Source organism: Doryrhamphus excisus, chromosome 16, assembly GCF_030265055.1.
Source record: "Doryrhamphus excisus isolate RoL2022-K1 chromosome 16, RoL_Dexc_1.0, whole genome shotgun sequence".
Taxonomy (NCBI): Eukaryota; Metazoa; Chordata; class Actinopteri; order Syngnathiformes; family Syngnathidae; genus Doryrhamphus; species Doryrhamphus excisus.
Window position 1 is genome coordinate 11655763 of NC_080481.1, and position 25933 is coordinate 11681695.

At 42.0% G+C, this 25933-nt stretch overlaps 1 protein-coding gene across 2 annotated transcripts in view; it reads right to left on the bottom strand.

Moving 5' to 3' along the window:
- The window catches only part of skia (v-ski avian sarcoma viral oncogene homolog a), a 63123-nt gene that overhangs the window by 4466 nt on the left and 32724 nt on the right, over positions 1 to 25933 (bottom strand). For both annotated transcript variants that reach the window (XM_058052310.1, XM_058052311.1), the window contains exons 3-7: positions 4578 to 4694; positions 3091 to 3206; positions 2399 to 2703; positions 1985 to 2310; positions 525 to 755 (exon numbers count right to left, since the gene is read on the bottom strand). In XM_058052310.1, coding sequence (XP_057908293.1) covers positions 525 to 755; positions 1985 to 2310; positions 2399 to 2703; positions 3091 to 3206; positions 4578 to 4694 — 1095 coding nt within the window. The remainder of the gene's footprint in view (positions 1 to 524; positions 756 to 1984; positions 2311 to 2398; positions 2704 to 3090; positions 3207 to 4577; positions 4695 to 25933) is intronic.

Consider the following 25933-nt stretch of genomic DNA (forward strand, 5'->3'; position numbering starts at 1 on the left):
TCACAGGGCACATATAGACAAACAACCATTCACACTCACATTCATACCTATGGACAATTTGGAGTCGCCAATTAACCTAGCATGTTTTTGGAATGTGGGAGGAAACCGGAGTACCCGGAGAAAACCCACTCCACACAGAGATGGCCGAGGGTGGAGTCAAACCCTGGTCCTCCTAGCTGTGCGGGCTGCGCGCTAACCACTCGACATCAGCAAATTAAAAAAAAAAACAAACAAAAAAAACCCTTAAACTATATTAGGAAAGCAGGAAGTGAACAAATGTAACAGTTACTGATTGTAAAACTACCAGATGGAGGGGTAGGATTTAATAAGCTTTGCTTCTTCCTACTCCTTTTGGACATGTGGAACTGTGAACTGATTATGTGATGCATTCAATTGTAATCTGATGCATGTTCAAATGAAATAAAACCATTACCTTTTTATGCTAACCTTGGTGGGTTTGAAACATTGCAATGACTAAAAAAAACATGTGGTCTCCAACTACTGGAGTCTGCATGACAACTAACCTGTGCCGAATATTTTGCACGCAGTCGTCCGGCCTCACAGCCCTTGTCGCAGACCCTTAACTGCCGGGCTTGCTCGAGCTCTCGCTTCAGACGAATCCGCGATTCGTTGGCTTCCTTCATCTTCTTCTCACTCTCGGCTCGCAGACGCTCGATTTCCTTCCTCAAATTGCGCTTGGCCTCGGTTGCTTCCCGCAGCTTCTCTTTCTTTGCAACCCGCAAGAACTCCAGCTCCTGGCAAAAAAAAACATTTTTTTTTGTTGGTATGCAAATGTTGATATTAACCAAATGTATAAAGATTGCAATGTTGAAAATGCAAATTCTCTACTTTTTAATGCAAATGACGTCTGCCTGCTTTTAATGCTGACACTAAGTACGCTCCGGTGTTTTCTTTACCAAATGTCGAGGGTTAGGGCAAAGTGTAGGTTAACTGGAGTGAGGTTTCCTTCCTCTGAATTGTTGTGTGTGTGTTTAGTAGTAACCATAGCTTGCTCATGGGCCCCTCACACGTTAGACAAATACTTGCCGCCTCCTCAGAGCACTGACTCAAAGTGAGAGTGGAATGTCGTTGCACTAGAGTAAGCTTAGGGTTGCTCGAGATATATTTTTCTGCTGCACACACACAAACACACACACACACACAAACACACACACACAGAGGCTCCTTCAACTGCATTTTCTTGTTCCCCGTCCAAGACCAAATATAAAAATGGAAGTCTGGCCTTTCCTTTTACAGCAACATCCGTTCTCATTGTTGTCTCTTGCCAACTCATGCTAAGCTTTGCAGGCAGTGGTGATGATTTGTAATCCAATTCTGTATTCTGATACTCAACATGTGTGACCTTTTACAACTTGTTTTACGACAAAAATAGACAGATTTTAATTTCAGTCACTCAGTAGTAGATATTATTTACATTAATATATTAGTAATGCTGCTAGCTTGGCAACAGTGGTGACATTCATTTATTCATTTTCTACTGCTTATCCTCACAAGGGTCGCAGGGGGTGCTGGAGCCTATCCCAGATGTCTTCGGGTGAGAGGCCGGGTACACCCTGGACTGGTCGCCAGCCAATCACAGGGCACATATAGACAAACAACCATTCACACTCACATTCATACCTATGGACAATTTGGAGAATTAACCTAGCATATGTTTGGAATGTGGGAGGAAACCGGAGTACCCAGAGAAAGACGGCAAGGCCCTCGAGAGATGGCCGAGGGTGGAATTGAACTTGGGTCTCCTTACTGTGAGGCCACTAGTGGCCCAGTGGTGTGGTGACATTAGTGTCAGAATTATTATGTATTATTCTATTATTAGATGTCCTCCATTACAACATATTAGGTGCAAAATTAGTTAATTAATTCCAAAGTCCCTGACTGCCATGCCCCCCCCCAAAAAAAAGGTAATTACTATTAATATTATTGTTTATGTATTAATTGATAGATATGCATAGCACGCTACCTGCTGGAGGCTGCGCTTGGCCTGCAGAGCAGATCCCAACTTCTCTTCCTGCTTCACCCTCATCTTTACAATCTCATGCAGGAACTTCTCCTTGGACTCTTTGGAATCCAGTCCGTTGTCCAGCGCTTGCCTCAAGCTCTCCAGCTCTGACTCCAGCCCCAGTTCTGGAGGGGTCACAGGGGCTGAGATGGGAGCAGCTGCAGGGGTGGTGGCCTCAGTAGGGACACCAGCGCAGGTAGGCCCGAGGGCACCTGGTGAACTCAGGTCCTTGGCTGAGCTGGAGGAGGTGAACGATGGTGACGACAGCGAGGATAAAGACGAAGTGACTGTTGGGAGGAAGGAGAGACACAAGAGGGTGTGTAGTCACTTTGTATGTATTCTATGTATACTGCTGGGATCAAGTTCTTAGCTTACACTCATCACGGCTCTCGACTTCAATCTCCACCTCAGAGTCTTTGTCATCTTGAGGTGGTGGGTGCTTGCTGCCAGTGGAGGTCAAAGGGCAAGCGTCTTCAGCTGCTGAAGTTTGGAGATCCCCTGTGGCTCTTCTCTTGCGAGGTCTCAAACTGGCATTGGCGCCCTCTCCTGGGGGCTCTCCCGTGCTCGGGTGTGATGTGCTGGGGACCGACGGGGACATCGGATGCACCTTTCCCAGGGGTAGTGGTGTGAGGGCGACATTAGGGGCCACGGCATTCTCCAGGCTCTTGTAGTTGTAGAAGCTAAAGTGACACCACAACAACCAGATTATTTAGTTCAGGGTCTTTCCAATTTAAGGGGCTGTATGCAAGTTGCCCCACTAGTAAACAATATTGTTGACATATTGCTTTGTCAACAGTTTATACCAAAATATCATTGCCCACTTCATCTTAATATTGACAATCCGGGATAGATCTACAGAGATGTTACAGACAGTATTGGCAGCACCATGCAAAGTGGGTACTGGCAGTACGAGTGCCAAATGTCTATTTATGTGGACGTGTGGGATGTTGTGGTACAGTCAGACCATGCTGGGAGTTCAGAAGATCCAGCAGAAGCCAATATTTTTCACAGTAAATATGTCAATTCTGAGAATATCAAGCGTCTTTTTTTAATGTTTATTGACTCACTTGTCTCTTAGCAGAGCCAGGGGGTGACTGGACGGCTCCTTGTCACCAGCAGAGATGTGTGGGGACCACGGTCTAAAAGCTGATGGCCTCTGTCTCGGCTGAATGCAATTGAGCCCCTGGGGGAGGAAAAAATAGACTTCATGAATGTTGTGGGTGAGAAATTAACTGTAGAATGAGGTGTGCTTCCAGATGGGTTATGTGAACAAAAAAATTAAAAACATTAGCAACCAACGTGAAGAGTTACGTAATGCACTCGAACGCCTCATGTGAGCGGCAACTACACAGTGCAGGGAGAAGGAACAGTGCAGAAGATGGGAGACAGAGCAGGAAGTTGTTCATTATTATTACTTGTGTCTCAAGTTTATTTTTTCCAGCTTATATTTAGGAAGCGTGCGACCAATCACAGCGGAGTAAGCATGCCCATGGGTGGAATACATTAAAACAGACCGTTTTGGCAGGAAGCACAAATCAAAGAAAATACAGCTGGAATTCATTATTTCATTATTTGTTCATTATTAGTTCATTATTTGTGTGTGATATATAAACAAATTTTGTGTCTCAAGTTTATTTTTTCCAGCTTATATTTAGGAAGCACTTTTGGGCGTGCGACCAATCACAGCGGAGTAAGCATGCCCATGGGTGGAATACATTAAAACAAACCGTTTTGGCAGGAAGCACAAATCAAAGAAAATACAGCTGGAATAGGTGCAGATTCTAGAAGATCTAGAAGGTTTTCTGTGTGGGTTATTGTGTGTAGCTGCGCTATAGAAGACCACAACTCAATACAAAGGGTTGAAAAATGACGTAGGTCCTCTTTAATGTTAAATTGGCACATTTATGGACATAATAAGAAACTAAATGAAACAAACTAAAATGTTTTATTGTGTTGTTATTGTGATTTATGTTTTATAATTGTTTATTAATTGTTGTATTTGCAAGGGACCTAAAAGATGTTGAACTACAGAGAAGAAGCTCTCATTACAGTGCAGAAAGAGAATGCGGAATGCAGGAAAAAAGGCAAATTGCAGACGAGAAGACATTCTTTTGGGCATTATGATCACTTATTAACAGAAAAGTGAAGATCCAAGAGGCTCCAGAAATTACTCAAGAATTCCTCCCGACTTGCTCCAACATGCGGTGGAAATGTTTACCTATTTAAGGGAATGAGACACGCTTTGATACGCGCCGCCCGCATAGTGTGGGCAAAGATGTTCATCTTCTGTTCACAACTACTGATATTTTCCCTAAAAGCTGGGTGTAATTATATGTCAAATATAAATGTATTGTTGGTTTACTGTATTGAACAAGAGTTTGATGCAAGCGATAAATGCCGTTTTCTAGAACCTGAAAGGCGGCCAGTACTTAACTCCCCTAAGACAGTGTAAAGAAGGGTTAAGAGATTATCACTATTTAAATATTAGTGTTATAAATGCTTGAGGGTGCAGTCGTTATAAGTTACAACATGTACTCTTTTCATGTGAACTAACCTTATTGGAGTTGGAAAGCGACTGTAGCCAGTCATGTTGCTTCTCCTTGTCAGCCAGCGGCGATTGTAATGGGACGTCTTCATGTTTGGGCTTTTTGATTGGAAGAGGATCTGAAACCTTGAAACAAAGAACATTGATTGAGTATGATACAAATCATGTAGTCTTTAAAGTCGATAATATTGACATGAATTCTTGAAATAATGATCAGGACTTCCATCTATGTTCTTTTCTGACATCACGTAAAGGCCTACCAGGTTCCCCACTTGGCATCCAATCAAGATCTGTTGTACTAAAAGGTCAATGACCTGCAAAGGTACTACATTGTGCCAGAAAAACCAACCAATTTGCGTGTGTGTACAAGGATGGCCGATAGAGGAGTGCCAGAGGAGGCTACTGATAACTGGAAGTGGCAGTGTGTTTAAATTTAGAAGTGGTATTGACTTTGTGTGTGTGTGTGTGTGTTGCTTAAAAGTCACCTACGGATACACATAGTCCAGACGATGTGTCACACTGTTGTCACACAACCCAATCAGGCGAGGCATGTTTGCAGTGACTGGAGCCGTGTGTGTCTGTCACACACAGACACACCCACGCAAGAAGACAAGTATGGTTTTGTTTTTTTGTTGTTTTTTTTTAATTCTGTTAGGCTGGCTTTGTTGCACTTATCCAAGGTCGGGGATGTCACTAGCTGCCACAGCAACACACACATTTAAAATTTAAAAAATGCACAAATACTGAACGGCCATGAACCCCTTTTTGTGTGATTTATATATTTAGTTTTAGTTCATTAGCCTCAGTCCTGAGTCCTGTTGGTGGTTGTATGTCCTACATATCAGGCTAAAGTGCTAAAGGCGAGTGCCTCCAGATCAGCCTAGAATGTGGCCAACCACACTCATGCACATTAGGCTGCAGTCTGGGCCATGTCTCTGTGCCACGTGCCCGTCCTTGTCTCGTGGATTGCGGGTTGCCAGTGGTGCTCCAGCAGGAGGGGGTGACCACTTGGCAGCAGAACACATGGGGCTTAGTTGAGGGGGTGCGCCTTTGTGGGGGGCTAGCATGTTTAGACTACCCTTGAGGCACTTCCAGTTGGAATTTTTTCCATTTTCAAAATCTTCATGAAGGTAACACTCAATCAAGGAACCTTTAGGGTGGTTCCCAAGGACTCTGTATGTGATTCTTTCAACGCTGGGCCCATGAGTATATAAGGTACAGTTTGGATTAGGTGTGGCGAGGAAGTAGAGAGGTACTTTCATGTGTGTGTGTGTGTGTGTGTGTGTGTGTGTGTGTGTGTGTGAAAGCATGTGTCCGTGCACTTAGCAGCCCGGCCCTTTTATGATTCGGTGTGGATTACAGAGCAAAGACAGGATGTCACACTTCTCAGATAAGGGTTGGCGATTAGCTGAGCGTGTGTTAGACATTCCTATTCTGCACCGTCTGCCGAGCTTCAACACCTCATACTGACAACATGACACCTGACTATATATACATGCATGTGTATCCTCTTTTCATTAAAAGTTTGAATTTATTGCAGTGCCTAAAAGTGTATCGTTAAGTCTCAAGTAAGTCTCACATCTTGAGTATCGATTTAAAATCTCAAGTAAAGACATGAAAGTCCAAGTCAAGTCTGAAGTCATAGGCTTCAACTTTGAGTCATTATAAGTCATAAGCACTATTTTAGTGTCTCTCAAATAAAATACCATTTTACCACTGTCACAACCCACATGAGGGGTGCTCATTATGTAGATCGTAAACGTCATTTTGTAGATGTCATATGACATCAGTCGTCTGACATTAAGCTCCCCAATTGATTCGCAGCGTTTCAAGCTAAAACACGGTGATACGACTTTTATCTGCATTATTCTAATAGAGGATAAACAAACTCAATGGTGACATAAAGGTGTACTTATTTTTCCTAATAAATATATACACAGTATTTTCTATATTCATAGCGGACAGTAGATCTTTAGGAACTTGGTCGTTTTAAAGTTATATAAGACCAATGTGACAAGACGTGCCGACATAGGGTTTGTTTGTCCTTAAAAGTGATTGGACGCCATTGGTTACATTCAATGAGGCAGCTTCAAAGGGGAAACATGTTGTCTTGCTGGAATTTACATAATAACGATCAAGGTTAGTTGAATACTTTGAATGGGGACACATTTTACTCAACACATTCACTGAAAATCACAAGCATTTTTCAAGTCAAGCCGGTTTCAAAGTCATTAAACTTCTGACAAGAGTCTGAAATTCTGTCCCTGTGGGGGGTCAAGACAGAAACAGAATTGTGAACCACTGCTATTTATGAAATGCTACCACACACACACACACACACACATATATATATATATATATATATATATACACATACACACACACACACACACACATTACAGCTCTTATCGCCTGCAGTGTACAAAGCCTCAAGTGACGGAACAGCATACGTATGTGGACAAAACCTAAAGCGGTAACCCTGCCTTAGCTGCCAGTGGGGCCCGCGCGGTGTCTCCTGTGTGTGCACGTGTCTGGGCAAGTATGTCTGTTAGTATGTCTCTGTGTGTGTGTGAGACAGGATGGGTGGGGTGATAACAGACTTCTCGGTTAGAAGACTGTCTGCCTGTTCCGAAACCCTCACGGTTTCAGAGCACTTCCTTTGTCTGCAAACCACTGTTTGACTAAAGATGGCCTACTCAGATAATGTAGGTACTAAGTCATAAGTCATAAGGGCAAGTTATGTCTTAAATACTATTCCGGAACAGTGACCACTTTTGCAAAGCACTGTTTTAAATTGTCCTTTAAGAATATATGAATGGTAATTTATTATCAGTCAGATATGCATTAGTTATGTTTTTGTACTTGCAGACAAATGCTTTATCTTCTATTCATGTTCCACTTCATCAGAGTCCCTTGGTTTATCAGAAACAAACTTGTAGTAAAGGTTACATCCGTTCAACTCTCCTGGAAAGACGCCAAAAAGGCCTGCAAGGAGCTTCCTGTTTTCTGGAAGGATTTCTGAAAACTTGATCTTGGGGAATAAGCCCGCGGCTGAGGTGAAACTTGCCTTAGGAAAACTTTTTGAGTGAGGACTTTGCAGACAGTCCAAAGTGTCATGTTAGAAGAATGACATCAAATCCTGCAGGCTTTAACAATTTCTCTTCACATTTTTGCTTTTAATGAGGTAATGCATAATCTATTTCTTGACATAATCTGTCATCTGCTGTCCCACAACTCGTTTCATAGTTTTTTCATAGTCTGCCATCACCCCCCACCCAGTTGTATTTCCTGTGTCATAGATTACAGGCTGTCCTTTACAAATAAACAAGATTCCTTGCTGCCAACAACGTAACACCATCTTAAAAAACCTACATATATTTTCTATTTTTGTTCCTTTAAAAATCTGTGGTTGCTGGTTCTGTTATCTGGATTACAAAAATAAATGATCTTAAGAAAGCTGTTAACAGTGACACTAAAAGCCAGTTTAAAATGTAGTCCAACTATGCAGACCATGGATATTCTAGAAAATGCCACTGACCACAGTTCGCCATTTCCTTCAACAGGAAACAATTCTTGCTTTGACCACATAATATGACTTAAGACTGCCTGACTGTAAGAGACAAACAGTCTTTTCTGGTATGGTGCTAAACTGGTTGCTGAGCTCAACTTCCCCCCATTTCTAGGCTAAAATGAAAGGGCCAAAATACCTGTTTTCTTTGCTCTTTCTTAACCCAGAAGGGCAAATGGAGCCGCACCCTGCCTGTGACCTGACATTGGCCTCTGCTTGACTGAGGCGGGACTGAGGGGGGGCCCCATAGTGCTGAAAAGGGAGGCGCCCTCTGTGTAGATAAAGGGAGCGCTCAACTCACCTCTTGCAGCCTGGACCACATACCTGTACATTGATAAACACATACAACAAGTAGTTCCGGAGCAAGTCAATGAAGTTTGCTAGGGACCACAAGGTCAAACACACACACAAACTGTATGCAACTTTCAGGTTTCCTGTAGCGGACCGACCACTTGTGCTAAAACTGCAATAGAGAGAGATTTTTTTGGAGTGTGCCCTTGAGAACAGTGCCTCTGTATTTAACAAAGTATACAGCAGAAACAGTGTGTAGTCCGCATAAGCTGCAATGTGAAGGATCATTCATTCATTTTCTAACGCGTATTCTCACAAGGGTTGCGTGCGTGCTGGAGCCTATCCCAGCTGTCTTCTGTCATACAGTATAACCCATCATTTATCCCATTATTAGGGAAACATATCCTACATTCTCTGTTGCTTGAAAGAAACCCACAACAAACAGAAATATGGCATTATTGTGACAAACCGAGAGAGAGTCCTTCCTATACCTCGGTGTCTTTTCCTAGTGGGACATTATAAACCTAGAAACAGAATGTCCATCTCTTTCGTGTTTAAACATGTGTTTTTTTTCCCCCCACATCCTTTGTTCCCAGTACATTTTTACAGCAGTGGGTCTGCTGTTTTTCAGCAGCCTCTACTTCCAGGAAGAGTCCAGAGAGGATAGCAGACAAAACAGAAGAGAAACCAGAGCCGCTGCCACAAGCTGGGCTAAAGGGTAAAGATTGGTGATAAAAATAAGATGTCGGATCGAGAGTACTGACTGTATGTTCCAAAATCCTTGGTAACAGTTTTCACTGTCCGAACACACAAGCACAAGCATCAGTGAAGCAAATGAGAGGACAAGCTAAATAGGCCCCCCGATCCCAAAAGGAAGGGAAGTTCAAATCTCTCAGCCGCATTAGTGAAAACAGAAAAGGGAAAAAGGGAAGTAAAGAGGTCACAAGGGGTGGAAAAAAAAGACAAAGTAAAGAGTGGAAAGGAAGCAAGTCTCGGTAGTGTGTACAAGTCACACAGAAAAACAGCTCTTTTTCGAAAATTCTGCTTACTGTACAAAGATTTCCAAGAAAGTGGTTACATCATTACATGTCTACTTATCTAACATGTTCTTTCTTAAAACCATAATTGCTTGCAAAATGCTCAGAGTTTCCACTCATGAAGAATCATTCCATATTCCTCTCTTAAATGGGAAAATGTGGAAATTTCATATCATAAGGCATAATGTAAGTCATAAAAGAGTGAGCAGCCATAGAACCACAGGCTTGTAAAAAAAAAAAAACGTATGACACACAAGAGAAGGGACGGGAAGAGATTGGGAGGTTTGGAAAGACTGCAGGGTCTCCATTTCCTCTCGCCAAATTTGCTTTGGCAACTGTTTCCGTGGGAATGGTGAGAGACTGGCTGTCCTCAGACGGATCCGCCTACCAAGGAGAGGGAACGCTCAAAGACGAAAAATAAAGACAGAGAGAAGCAGGGGTTAGAGAGTAAGTAAATACAGCTGGACTTTTCCAGCCCTTTAACTCAAGTGACAGGATGTGGTTCCATACACTTTTTGGCTTTACTGTCTTACAGAGTGATCGCAATGTGGGAAATTAGTATCTTCAATGTGAGCCGAGAAACAAGAGAAAAACGAGTTCTAAAGATGAATTTAGTGTACTTTATATTGCCTATAAAAATCACATTGTTTTTTTGTCTGCAACTAATGATTATTTTAATAATAATTAATCAGTTAATTAGGTTTTAAATTAATCCATGAGTCAGATTTATTTTTTTTAATCCGCCTCCTAGCAGCAATCTCTTTTAAAAATGCATAAATGAACTTTTTCCCTCTCCAAAATCATAGCAAAGACGGTGAGGAAGAATAATTTCCAAAAATCAAAGTATAAACAATGAACAAAATAGTTTCTGATTAATTGTGTAATCAATTAATCAACAAAATTGATAATTGTTGCACCTCTGATGCATGTGTGTAGAACCTCAAACAAAGATATCACTAATATCCTATATATAATATTTTTTGTGTCATTTTTCCTGATCATCGCAGTATCAATATGAACACTTTAATTGTGGTTAACTGGCAGGTCGCGATAAACTCATGAATGAAGAGATGATGAGTTCCATTGTTTACAACCCTTATAAAAGTTGTAGAAGGTTGTGGAGGAAGCATGTGGTGAGGAATATAAGCTGCCCTCATTTAAAAAGGAGGCCAGATGTGAATTACGGTTAACAAGGGAAGGAATGTGTCTGTGTATGTGCAATATGGGGAAATGCGGGACATCGGGGCATAATTCTGCTCGACGTGTAACGTGCCCTAAGGTGGAGGTTGCTACTGAAAGGGTTAAGTCGCATGGCTGAGCAAATACACAAATCAAATAGCAGTAGGGAATGTGTGTGGGTATGAACGCTACTGCTGGGAGACGACATGCATGCACATGCAAAGCGGCAGTTTGATTTCCAATTATGACTTAAGGGGTACAAGATGCAACATCGGCACCAACTCAGTCCAGACAAGTCTTCACGTGTGAAAACCATAGCGTACTAAGAAAAAACACAGATGCACACACTTTGGGTTTTTATTCTAAAATATGCACTCATGTATGGTACACACAAATATTCTGTCCCTTGGAGTACACCACACATGGAGTGAAATTGAATTTTAAACGCACCTAATTTCACTAACCTTATCTAATACGTTTATGTAGTTTTAGTGGAACAGTATATATGTGTGGAAAATGTCCTAAACTGGAACAGACCAATAGCGGGTAATAACGGTTTGCCTTTCTGTGAGCGCATAGTGTGTCCTTCCACTGGCAACTCGCCTTGCATGAATCTTCCTGTCAGAGTAGAGGATGAAGGGGATTTAAGCAAGGGTGGGGGGGCTTGCAGTTAAATCCCTTCTCATCTTACAGGCATCATGATGCATGCCCGAGCCTTCTCCGTAGCGCTTTCCACTAACAGGGACCCGAGACACACCACCAATTACAGCTTTAACCTCTCTTGCACTTTCCTTCTTAACGCCACTGACACCTGTACTTGGAGTCTTTCACCATTAATGATCCCGGTTGTAGTTTTAAAACTACTGCGACGCAAGTCTATAACCATTTCTGTGATTGACTGGTGTTTAATCCAGGGTTTTCCCGGCCTCTTGCATAAAGTCAGTCCACCTATGACCCTGAATAAGCAGAATACCCGATGTGGAGTCGAGTATATATTTCAGTACATACCTACAACTCCAATAAAATAGTATACTAAAGATTGTGTGTATGGCAATTCACAGATGGCATGCTGTACCATAACTCCCGTGAATAAATAAACAAACCTGAGCATTTACCACTTGACAGATAATGGAAGGTGATGATGTTTCTAGTACAGGGGGCCCAAGCTTTAAGGCGTGTCTGATCAAACTGTTGAGGCAGGATGTAGTGGGAGTCAGGAAGTTAGAGGAATTGACACCAGAGAAGGTCCACCACCAGGGAAGACATGGTAAAGTCTCTCTGCTGCTGTCCCCTCAAGCCTTTTGATGAAAGTCACATAGAATAGTGTGATCTAGTGGCCTTTTGCTTTTAAACATCAAACTATAATAATATGATTGCAAAGTCAACGTTCTGACAGAGCATGAACCCAGATCACTTCCAAAAACAAGTTTGAGACAGATGGTCACCAGTGCCGCAAACACAACTTTATCTCAACATTTTGTTGTACATGTTTAAAACATTGTGTAGCTGTCCTCTTCACTCTTGCGGGTGTCTAAATTATAGTCCGGGATCAGATCATCTTCTGAAAATATTTCAATAAAACAACCTCAAAACAACATCCATTCCTTCCAAAAACCAGTCTTAGATGGATGTAAGAATGTGCAATGACCAACCACTTGGTGTACACAAAACAAGCAGTCTTCCAAAGGCCAGAGATCAGATGGCTAGAGGTTGCAGTCTCTTTCCTTCCTGTCTGTGTGGAATAGGATTAGTTCTGTCTGTCAGCTGTTTCAGACACCACGGCTAGCCACTCTCCTGACTGGGCTTCTCGTATGACAGACCCTGCCACTCAGCTCTGGCGACTTTGTAGGACAAACCACTGAGCACACTGGGTCCCTCACAAATAGACAGTGACTCCCTATATGCTGCATAGAAAGGTGGTTGTGTGTCCACTGATGGTTGTGTTTGTTGTACGTGGGTATTAAGTGGGCCAAGCATAGCTGCACTAATGCATTTGTAGACATGGCTGGTCAATACAAGAGCACCATCATTTAACATATGGAAAAAATACTTTAGGCGTTAGATAAAAAAAAATATATATATATATCGCTTGAAAGATATTGCAGATATGTTCTAGAAATACTCAATAGCTTTAGAATGGTCCTCCAGAAATTGAATATTGTCTGTCATACAGTCAAACGCTCAAATTAAATTCAGATATTATATCATACAGCCTACATTTCAATCAAACAACATTCACTGTATTTGTTTTTCCGCACTTTCTGGGCGGAAAAGTAAGAATGCCATCGTGGTTAGTGGTGGCCTTGTCGTTAAGGATGGCAGCTTAAAAGTAGTTATGCTTTCCATTCCCCCTCACACCTACATCAGACTACATTTGCTAGACTTTCACAAAAGTTACTGCCAGCCTCTGACAATGAGCTATTCATAGAACAGTACTTGTGCCACCAATGCAGACCTGAGTGGCATCGGGATAAACATTTCTTTCAAACTTGTGGGCCGAAGGAAACATTTGCTATGTAGTTCTCAAAGAGATTCAACTTCAATCAAATCTTACTTGTTTTCACTGAAAAAGAGATGAAGTAATGTGACGAATGCCAACTATTTGTAATTCAGTGCCTGTCAAAAGATAAAAAGTTCATGAAAAAGGCACATTCCTACGATGCTTTGCAAGTACAGTAATCAAACAACAAATGAGCCAATAATTTGCTGAGCCAATAATTTGCCAGCGATTTCATGACACACTGACTGTCCAGGAAGAATCTCACAACATTGGAGAAGTCTCTTGATTGACTTGGACTAAGGCGACAGAGAATGTCTGTCTCTACATGCGCAATGTGTGCTGAAGTCCCATCCCAATGTCTGCAGGGCGCTGTCTGCTGGCTTTCTCTGGGAGATGAGGCATAATGGTCTGGGTTGTTAGTGAGCACTCCAGTTGCACTGTGATGAGAATGTTTTCGACAGCTTTTAGACACTTGGCACTAATGATGTTCTGCATGCCCTGTGGCCAGCCGGGAGTTTTTTTTCTTCTTCTTCTTCTTCTTATACATCCAATCAGAGTGCTGAACAGTTACCACCAGTCATGCAAACTATGCTGAGCTCAGCCAAATTTGGTAAATCTGTTAAAATAATTGTACTCCGGTTTCCTCCCACATTCCAAAAACATGCTAGGTTAATTGGCAACTCCAAATTGTCCATGTATCTTGAATGTGAATGGTTGTTTGTCTATATGTGCCCTGTGATTGGCTGGCCACCGGTCCAGGGTGTACTCGCCCAAAGACAGCTGGGATAGGCTCCAGCACCCCCCGCGACCCTATAATTGTTCCAAATCAAAACATTTGCACAATTTCCATCTTGGTCAAATCATGTTTTTCTGTGTTTCCATCATTGCAGAATAATATATAGAAAAACTACACAAAACTACAAATGAACTAACAAATACCTTATCGTGTAGGTGGGCTAGTCAGTAAAACATTTAATATCTGCAATGCCACAGCATGATAGGTGAAACCCTAGTTAGAGTGGAGCGGACAGGGGGGGAACGAATCAATGAGCACCAGAAATTCCCAGAGGCCCAATGAAGAGGAGGGGAGGGTTATAGTAAATCAATTGTCGGCCAATTCATTTCCATTGATAGCATCAGAATAATGGCATAGTGTAATAAAATGGTAATCACGGCCTTTAACTGCAGGCATTGGAGGGTCGTTTGGCAGTCTGTGCTGGAGGGGAAATGGCAGTGGCCCACATTCTTTGCTTGTGCAACGCTCAACATGTGCGCACTTATTTCTGTGCGTGCGCCGGCAGTATGTGCGCGATAGAATGTGTCATTTGTTTTTGTTGTGGCTGGATAAGTGTGTGTGTGTGTGTGTGTGTGTGTGTGTGTCTCACTGTGTCCAAGTGTGCATGAGAACAACACACGTGCCGCACAGCCTCTTGATTTAATCCCAGAGATATGCAATACAACATCAGCGGCAGATGGCTCAGTGCGCAGATTAAAATCTCAGCAGCTATCCCCATGCCAAAACAGACAAACTTTAAGTAAGAGGAGCTTAGACAATTACTGCACATTTGCATGCAAAGTTAGAAAGAAGGAACTACAAATTTAAGAAACACTTTTGATTGCATCCAAAATCAGCGGAAGAGATATTAAAGCCAATAATGGGCTGTGTGTTAAACCTTGTGACTCTGCATTAATTAATTTTATGGGTTTTTTTTATGCAAAAAGGCACTCATTCAATCATAGTGAGAGCAAAAGGATAGAACGACACCAACAAGCTTCCTGCTTCCAGTTTTAACTCCATACCTCCACCCATAAATCACACTCAACTGATGTGCCAACCTCTATATAGCAAATCTCCATCACCCTGGCAAATATTTAAATTAAGAAGTTATTGGGGAAACCCAATTTGGCAATTATCAACTGTGGGATATTCAAACATGCAAGTTTGTCGGTCGATTTGTGATATTCCATTATACAGTATATTAGCTGGAATTATGATGTTAAGACGCTATTGTTGACAAAACAGTTGATGTGTTATACAATTAGGGAGAAAAGAAAAATGGGCATGGTAGATGTAAATTAAAAAATGTAGTCCTACTAAAGTCATCATAAGGGCAGGCTGGGCGGGGTGAAGTTGGGGTCGTGTTGTTTTTTTACTCCTTCAAGAGGGGACAGTGGTGTCTGTCCCGTGAGTTCACACAGAGGTGACCAAGCAGACCCATGCCGTAAACAAGTCTGAAGTTTATAGCCACTATTTGGATTTGTTTTTCTGTTTTCCATTCTGGCGACTAACGGCTCGTCAAGTGTGTGTGTGTTGTGGAAGGGGGTGTAGCAAAAGGGACAAGAAATACAGGGACACCGTAAAACACAAAGGGAAGTTTGTCTCACAGGGAGGTCAACTGACCACTAAAATCGAGGGTCATCCAGGGTGCAGAGTTTAGATTGTAGTCTGTTGGTCAGTATGGCTGCCATTTTATTTTTTAGTTCTTCCTTTGGCTGTCAGTCGATTTTAATTCTGCTGTACAGCATTTTACAGTGTGTCATTTACTGTTAGCATACGCCTAGAATTAAAAAAAAAAACAAAAATGAAGGAACAACTCAAAATAAGGAATGGAAAAATTCAACAAATGATAGGTTGTGAGTATGTGTGTTTATGTTTGGAATTGGTAGAAGCCTGTGCAGCTTCCATCTTAAACAAAAAGGATCGGTTTTATCCAAAATGGGCCTGTCGCACTACACCCACTGGAGTTTGGATACTTTAAATAGTGTTTAATTAAAAGTACATGAAAACAATGTTCTGCCAATTTTGCAATGTATAGAAATTATTTACTGCATATCGCATATGGAACAAGGGAATTTCATACACCTATATAATGCCAAGATTAATTTTGGTACTGTTAATTCGTATCACAGCTAAAATGAGTTGCATGCCGGAGTGACATAACCTGTTTTTTCATTTATTTTTCCGTTTACTTGCTGATAATGCTCGATAAATGAAAAGCCGCTTGAATGATGAACACATGGCTGAACCTGGAAACAACTCACTGTACCGTCCTTCAGCCGTTGTTGACACCACAAACCATGTTCTGATGTCAGTGGGCCAGCGTCCAGCTTCCGTCTACGGTAACTGGAATGCCGGATTGACTGCCGTCTCATCAATCAAGGATTGTCTGGCGGCATGTGTCAACTGCCATGCCTTCCTCAGACACCACATGCCCTCATACAGATACACACACCTGCCTTTGTGACCGGCAGACGGCTCGGAAGTCACACTAGATTAGCTTTAAAACCTCCTGGGATGCCTCGAGCCTGGAAATACTACATGACTGACCGTCTGACTGACAACCTCGAACCAAAGAACCATATAATCATTTAACCTTTAATATGTTAGAGAGCACAGCTGGTTCTGATAAAGCAAAAATTGATACATACCACATAGTACTTACTCTATATACAGTACATTTCTATTTATTTTATTTTTTCACATAAGCCAGAAGCCAACTGTATGCATTTCAGTCACACTCCTATTACAATATTGCTTGGAGGGCTTCCCATCGTATTGGGTATTTTTAAAGGATGAGGTTGGGGGTGCTTGGATGCTTGTAGAAAAGCTAGGGTGGATTATAGGGGGCAAAAGTCTGAGAGGTCAGGCGAGGGTCAAGGAAAAGCTAGCACCACCCGAAGGGCACTTTATTGTAGTTGCAATAAAAGTCCATAGTCAACCAAGATAAGCCCAGGCCTGCCTTGTGGCTGGGGTCAAGGCAGTCCTCCGTGGATTGAGCACTTCCACCTTACAGGCAATGCATGATGGAAGCATGGAACCAGCCTCGAAACCAGTATTGTTACCTAGGCAACTGTTAAGACCATTGCTTTTGTGAATTATAGACCTAACTGGAGATACAGAGTCAACACAGAGCATAGCGTATGTGACCCTACATAACCGATTCACCTCACAAAGAGACTGGCCACACTGGGTGGAAGGGATCACTGTGACCGACGAGCAAAGAGTTCCGCACTGTTGTTGCTTTGTTGATATTTTTTGCGGTCAAAGTGACATCTGTTTGCTCGTGGATTTGGCTAAATTTCTAATGTGTGTAGGCTGACATGCTGAACACACACAGAGGGCCAAAGAGGCTGCAAGTGACTCACCTCCGTTGTTTGCAGACAGTCAACACTAGCCATGACAAGTGTCAATGTGCTTGCATGTGAGCATCGTGCATTTCTCTGCCTTTTGTTTGTGAATGCTGCAGCGCTCAGTAAACTGCTCTCCGATGTGCCAAAACGCCTGGCACAGAGGGTATATAGGGGCTCTTTACTGTTAGTAAGCTTCATTCCATAAGGCACGCTGAAGATGCAGTGATAACAGACAAGAAGGTAGGGGCTTGAAAGGCATACTGATACCAACTGGTTTTATGCAGCTGCAAGTTAAACTGCCAGAAAAAGAAACCAGAGCACTTTGATTTAGTCGAAACATTTCTTTTTACCCAGCTGCGGGCATACACTCCCCGTCTGACACACTCCCCGCACAGTAATTAAGGAAATGGCAAAGTAGAAACAGCAGCCACTCACTTGCAGCTGACCTTTCACTCACTTCAATCTGGTAAGTAAAATGCATCCCATCAATCCAAACGTTGTTCCTGCTAACATACCCCATCTCTCCTTTATCCACACGCACACAGACACACACACACACAATCAATCAGGCGTCAGAGTGCGCTAATGCACCACATCTTTCATTCATGGACAGGAAACCAATGAATAAGCAACAACTCTTTTTCACACGGAAAAGTGGGATTAGCGGCGTTAACAGATCGAAATTTCACAGAATATCTGAATGGCCTATTTAAAAAAAGCTGTGGGATTCCATTCACTGCAAGGGCCTCCATGTTATTTTTTTTTAATCACAGCATGGGCTACAACCAGGCCTAAGGCAAGCCATTTTAGGATGCCAAAGATTTCAGGTTATAGGGTAACGTCCTCGTCTTTTCCTTCACACTGCGTAAGCGTGCCAAACCAAAAACAATCATGTCTGCCATTTGGAACTTAACTGCCAACACATGCCCTAAAAAACTATACTGCGGCGTAGCATGTTTAATAGCTTTAATTTAATAAGGCACTTGAAGAACAAACACTAGACGGTGTGTGAGAGATTTTCAAGGCTCACCGTGTGATCGTTGGTCAAATAGCAGCTAACGCAGCCATGTGGACAACACTTTCCCTCGACAGTAACAAGGCTAAGCAATGCAACCAGCGGTTATAGCGGCACTTCACATGGAAGCGCACCGCACCATGACACAGCAGTCCGGGGACAGTGACGGGTAACTACCACTGCAGCTACGGTAGACCACAGACATGTCTGCATGGTGGTGTTGTGTTTTCCTCTCCTTGCTGGTGATGGAAAACCAGTTTTTATTACCACACCTACCATGTTGGAGTTTGGACCTTTGTTATGAACGTTTTAGGGAAACCGGGTGGTCCCGATCCTGTAGCTTCCGTATACAGCGGATCGGCAACTGATACCGATCCTAAAGATCAATTCGGGACATCCCTGCCTCTGACTAGATCCTGTGCTACTCAAGCTCTCTACAATAGTAACAAAGTTGCTAAGTTGGTGACATTGATCCCTCCTGCTAGATCTTCTTATTCGGAAGCCGGATGGTCACGATCTTGTAGTTTCCGAATACAGCGGATCGGCAACTGATACCGATCCTAAAGATTAATTCGGGACATCCCTGCCTCTGACTAGATCCTGTGCAACTCAAGCTCTTTACAATAGTAACAAAGTTGCTAAGTTGGCAACATTGATCCCTCCTGCTAGATCTTCTTATTCTCTGAGTAAGTGCATGAGGCGTGTCAAAGTAACGTTACATTCCCTATTTCTACCTATTTTACAGAGTTGAAACAACAAGCTACATAACTATTACCAATAGTCCTGTTAGAATGTTTTTATGATCAACAAGTCCTAATGTAAAATTGTATTTGTATGCACTTTTACAAGCATGGAGCTGTTGCCTCTTATGTATGATGTGATCAAAGCATGTTTTTGTAGCACTGCCTTTACTTCAGGGGTTGAGTCAGCTGTACATATAATGTTGGTCTGTTATGTCTTGCTCTGTGTGATTCCACACCCTCTGAATTCTTGGAATTAGCCCCCCAACCCCCCAGCCCCACACCCGCTTACCACACCACCACCCCTCTCCTCATCCTTGCACACATTTTTTTTATTATTCCGTGTAGTACTCAGCGCATCTGGCATGCTTCATGTTTTTCTCCATAGAAACCGACATAACAGACCAGCACAGCCAAGTTCAGGCTCAGCAAACAGACACCAAATAAAATCCATCATTCAAGTGGTGTGTTTGAATGGCTCCCTCCCTTCTCCCCCACACTTTCTCTCTTCATCAGGCACCATATTCTAGAGCAATTCCAGGAGGACAAGGAGGGTGGGGGCTTTTACAAAGTTTTAAACATAGACGTCATCCGGCAAGTGTCCCGCTGAAGGTATTAAGCACTTTAACATGCAATGCAATCTGACAATATATAGACATTATATTGTATTGACATAAAGATGTAGTCAGCCGGTACTACAGAGAGCCCATACTAAAGACTCTTGCTCAAACAACACAGTGAGTCCTACCAACACATGCATGCAACTAAAACAATGTGATCCCATTCTTATGATGTAATCCCCTAAAATGTTGGATATTTGTTTTAGTTATGTAAGCCTTTGGACCCCCTAAAGCCTCCACTTGCCCTGCCAGATGGAGCAAATGACGAATCTCAGATGTTTGGTGTTTCCTGGCCTAAGACAAGGGAAGGCGAACTTCCAAGTCATTTCCTAAGACACAAACTTTTCACTGAAGCCCACACATATCAAGTGTGTCGGAAGATATGAAAAATAACACCAGGTAGATGAGACATCTGATTGCCATGGTTTCAAGTGCCCAAAGCAGTATTGCAATAAGGTTCTAAAATGTAACATTTAAGGTCTAAAATAATGGATGGGACATAATCTAACAATGAATATGAGGACAAAAAACTCAGAAATATCAGTATGAGCTAAACAACAACATAATGAGAACTTTACCAAAACTTTCCAAATCTGTACTACTTAAGCATACAGTACAATACAGTAAAATGTACAGTTTGGAATGGTAACATTTAATCTGGCTTGCTTTTCCACTGTCAGTCAACGGACATCACAATAGCGACAATATGGGACCGTTTTAAGTTAAGTTAAGTCAGTTTGTAACTGGAATAACTGTACATTGCTCGATATAAACAGGGATAACTTTTCGGGCTTTTGGAATGTTCTTTCAAAAGTCAGTACTGTCAAATGATGCGGTCACACACACACACACAACACGTGCACTCACATTCACTGTCAGCTGACAATGGCCAGGCCGGGCCAATAGGCCAGCCATTAGTCACTGGACAATAAACCATGCTGCCCCGAGTCAACCCTGAAGCCCACTGGGATATCAGGGCTGGGAGAGGGGGGACTAAAGAAAGGGGGGTGTGATGACCCCGATCGTGGCAATGGGAAAAGTGTACGTGACACAGAGACAAGAACCACAGAGACTCTAGCAGACAATGTCATAGACTCGTTATCAGCCATCTCTGGGTTCAGTCGGCCTGTTTCTGTCCACTTTCATGTGCATACGATATCTTTTAAACACTTTTCCTACTTCAGTCTCTGAAAAGTTAAACACTCTTATTAGACCACAGATCCTGCAGTTAATTACTAAGACATTTAGCGATACATTCATATCCAGATCCCGCCCATGTCATATCCCCCATTCCTCTGCATCATGACACAGTTACATAATTGTATTTGGTAAACTATGTGACATTCCCCCACATCCTCCTCCTTCCTTGACTCCCTCCAATCTCACATTGCACTCGTCTGTTATGTCTGTGGCTGAGGAGACAAGATTCCCAGACAGACTTATCACAGTCTGTTTTTGCGACTGCACAGTGAAACACACAAGTTACTTTCATCTGTTCCTTTACACACACACAAAGAATTGTCCCAATCAAACACTGAACTTGCAAACTCGTCTCCTGCTTGGGAAGTGCAGATACTATTTTACGGCTATAATCTCATTGCTGTAAATGGAACAAAATACTGGATAATACTGTCTGCTTTTTTTGTGCAGTTATTTCAGGTTGGGCATCGTTAGAATTTGAACGATTCCGTTTACTAGCAATTCTATTCTGAGGTAAAATCGTAAAAGTGCGCATACTTTAAATAAGGGGTTCTTTTTGGATGGAATGTCTACACTTTGCCATTATTTGTGTAATGACATGAACTTTTTTTCTAATCAACAGGATGACACTTTCACAAAAATAGAATAAATATGAAAATATACTGTAATCTACTTATAATATCTACTGCATTACAGTCTTCCACACGCTGTGTGTATGCTAGCGGCCACCCATCGTGAAAAGACACTATATGACTGACATGAACTTTGGTCATGCCCTTGTTCTACAGAACCGACGTCCCAAGGTGCTGAAAGCAATACACAGAGTGAATCCTCTTCCTGCCCCCGTTTGGGGGCGAAAGACAAAAAACAGACTCTGCATATGGCAATATCCTGAGTCCGGCAAAATTATCGAGTTCATTTTCATTTCTGACAAGATGTGCGTGATGTACGCTAACCAGAAAATGAATGCAAATTTGGGTGTCAATTAAAAAACACGCAAACAGAGTTTCCACTCTATACAGCTTTGTGACAACTTGTGCTACTGCTGTAATTTTACAATATGCAATAATTTGCCGTTTTCTGACATCTGCTTCTCTTTCAGAGTCACTATTTTCTCTTCCTTGTTAAAAACTAAACCTTTTCCATATACATGATCTATAAATGAGAGGATGGAGACAATGGAAAAGAAGAACTGGATTTATGAAGGTGATCTATTTGCTTAAAAGGAAGCCTTCATTTCACCCACTTCCCCCTTGCCATGTGGTAGGGAGATTACTCCTCAATACCAGAAAGTAATTAAAAAAAAAACAATACAGAGGGAATTTCTATGCTAAGTTGCATAGAAATTAACAGCAACATCTCATCCAAATGCCTCTATAATCACCAAAAAAAACAAAACAAACAAAACGATGGAAGAGAAAGTCATATCTTTTATAAAGCCATCAGTATGAAACCGCTCACTTCATAGAGAATTATGACAAGACCAAGTGTTGTTTAGGAAATATTGCATATGAGGGAACTTCAGTAGTGAAGCAAACCGCCACACTGCAGACTGCTTTATCTGGGTGCTAAACGCCAGCACCTGGCAAGGCCCGTTAATCAATTAGCAATGCAGCTGTGACCCCCAGCTTGCTTCATGCTGGAAAGAAGCCCATGTAAATATTCTATTAATGAAAATGTAAGACATTGTACCAATACTTTCCATAAAGTAAGCCCTCCAATTCTGCTGGGATCTGTACTTTTTGAATAAATTAAATTAGGGTGTGTAACAGAATGGAGTTGTGGGGAAGGTGCCAGTCCCAACACACACCCAACAGAGGTCAGGGAAAGTCGATATCAAGGCAGACTGGGGGGTACACTTGGGCAGCTGTTAGCATTTCAGAAAAGATTAGCACCAGGTTCCACTGTAAACAATGAGCTCATTCTCTGCTAAAGCGCCACATCTGCTATGGAACAAGCAGTCTTATTCAAGGCCCACACTGAGGTAATCTACGCCCTGTTGTAAAAATCATACTGTGAAGGAAAGGAAGTCGAGTAATGTCCTGCAACAAAAATCCTATGCATGAAATCTTCACTTACAAAGCGGAGATACAAAGATTAAAGTTGTTTAAAACGGCAAAATGCGCAATTACACTCAGCTTTCTCTGATAATTTCGCCATGATCACAAATGCAGACGCAGAAACAGTCTAAAGATGGAGCCTCACTGGAAATATAAGGCAGCATTAAAAAGGCTGTGACATGCTATGATTGCTGTGGTGGTGCTTGAATGTTCCAATCACCATGATACATGTTATCACTGCCATTAGAAGTGCACAGGATTGTCAGTTATTATACAGAATATATAAACTTTCTGCCCCAACTACATTATCAGTATATACGACAATTGGGGAATTCTCCGATCAGGTTTTTATGCTGCTGATACCAATAATCCGTAAGTGAAATGGCTGATATTGATCACATAGATTGTGTGAATTAAAAAAAATGTTAAAATGTTGATTTTCATTTCAAGTCAAACGAAGGAAATGCAAGTCCCACACATGGCAGACGGTCGCGGCAGGCTGGCTGCTGCAATGGGGGTGGAGTTGGTTGGCGTTACAAAGCAAGCAATATAGATGCCAACCGTTTTTCACCGAAATCGGCCGATCGATAGGAGCACCCCTAAAGTCAGTTCTTCCAATCCCTGTCTTTAATGCATTGAAATGTGTATATCATCTATTCATGATCATCTATTAGTCCATTGCGCGAATATCTAATACTATATTATCTGTATTGCATACATCATGAAACACATAATTCCCTATAGGACTTATTCCCCCCCAAGGCTTAGTCATTCAGACTGTGGATGAGTCAGAGACAACAAACACATGTCTATAGTGAGCTACTGTATGTAGGTCAGCCTTGAAGTCTCTTATAGAAATAGTGTATGTGTGCAGGATCCGACTCAGTCAACAACAGCAACCGCTGGACATCTTCTGATGCTTTTTGTAGTGACAGTAGAAACAAGTATGAGATATAAAAGACTAAATCTGGACCGTCGGTTGGCATGAAAGGGTCAAAGCGGGCAGAGGAGCAGGTGGCAACAAGGTGGGTGCTCCCACGTTGGTGGGTGGGGGATTGGTGGGAGCTGCCCTTTCACAAGCCACGTGCCATCTGCTTGGGCCAGCACTCACAGTCAATCCGGTGACAAAGAGAGAACAGAGGGATGTAGGAAGATTTTTTTTTTTTTTTGCTCATCTTTTGAAACTGTTACGCTCCTACTTGGCTCGGCCTCCTTCATTAAACTAAACTATAAGGATGTGGTGAACATCTGCAGACCTTCTATTAGCGCTGCGTTGAGGACAGCATTGATTCACGTCCAGCTTTAAGTTGCTGAAAAATACATGTGTTTTTTAGCCTACAATGAAACCAAAGGATTGGCCCGGTCTCCATAGAGACTTTGTGTCACACACTGCCAATTAAATTTGGCAAACCAATTTATGGAATCATTAATTGCAACACTGCTCTATTTAACAGTCAAATGAGTTCTGGAAGATGTCCTCGGTCTTGTGACCCAAGTGATGTAATATATTTTAATCTGAGAGGGAAGGAGTTTGAGCAATAGGGGGAATTCTACGAGGAACTTTCTCTTTGCATTCACCTCTTCAGGTTTTCATCTTAACATCAAAACAACATGAATGAATGAGGGGGTGAGGATGTTCATGCACAGTGCTGGAAGCTCATCGTGAGCATCCGCTTCACCTGGCTTTCCTGTACGACAAAAGAGAGACTGGCCGAAATACAACAGATGCTTGCTGCAGTGCTGAAAGTCATTTTGGCTTTTTCTGTGAGAGGGGGGAAATTTACTTGAGCTATTTACAAAGAAGGTCATACAGACGGGGGATGGCAAGGGGCCAGCAGTATCCAGTATCTTTTTATCCTCCTTCGCACCCTGCATCTTTTACCACATCTTCACTATTAATTCTGCATGTTCAAATTGGAGCTAGTCTCTCTAAAAACGAGATGATAACTCATCAAGACAAAAACTATGATGTCACGAACAAAAAATTACACAAAAATGTTGACAGAAATGAAATCCGATCATATCTTTGTTTTGTAGATGATGATATATATGTATATATATCACATCTATTATAGCTGTGTGTGGGAGAAGAGACAGGGGGTGAGTTACAGAGGAGATCCAATCAGAACTACTGTCTTTGTCAGGTAGTTAAGCCGTTAAGTTAAAAATAATACCCTATGCTTCAATACTGTAACAAGTTACACACTCCCATATGTCTCCACCTCTCCAGGAAAAAGAAGAGTAGACATATGGACACATTTCACATTTACACTGTGACAAACAAGGCATTGTGTCAACCATGTGTAGTGATTATCGATGCTAAAAACGCAACTTGAAGTTGAATCTCCAGGAGTCATCCAAGCAAAGTGATATTTGTACAACGTGCGGCCAGTGTTATTCATGTAATATTATATTTAAAAAATATATTAACAAAAATATGAGAATGTTTTTGAATATCAGGTAAAATAAGTTAGCGAGAAAACGACTTAATAGGAGCTAGCTAACAATGAACGTCATTAGGTTGTACCTATTTCGACTATCACGCCCTCCAAAAAAAATCTAACAACATTGCATCGTTTAATATACATTAACACAACACTGATGATAACAGAGTATCTTGCCGTATTTTGATAATTTAAAACCGAAACTTACTCACATACTTATGCTAGTTTCGTCAACAACAGCGTCATAGATACAGCGACAACACTTGCGATGTCTGCTCTCATTGGGATGGCTGTGTCTTCCAGCACACAACGTGTGCTACAGTCCTCGGGTAAAAAAAATGCAGACAGAAAACGAGTATCTTGTTGAGTTTTTGTTGCGAGCAGTCTGTGAGTGACGCTGAGACAAGCGGCAAGCGAGACCGCGTTTTTCATATTAGCTGCTACTATAATAATATCGCTGTAGCTTCGTTAATTTATAAGTCAGTTGTGTAAATGGAACAATGTTTTTTGGAGTTTTTTGTGAGGGCTCTTGCGTCAAAAAAGGTACTTCCAATGATGTCCGTTGTTAGCTAGCTTATGT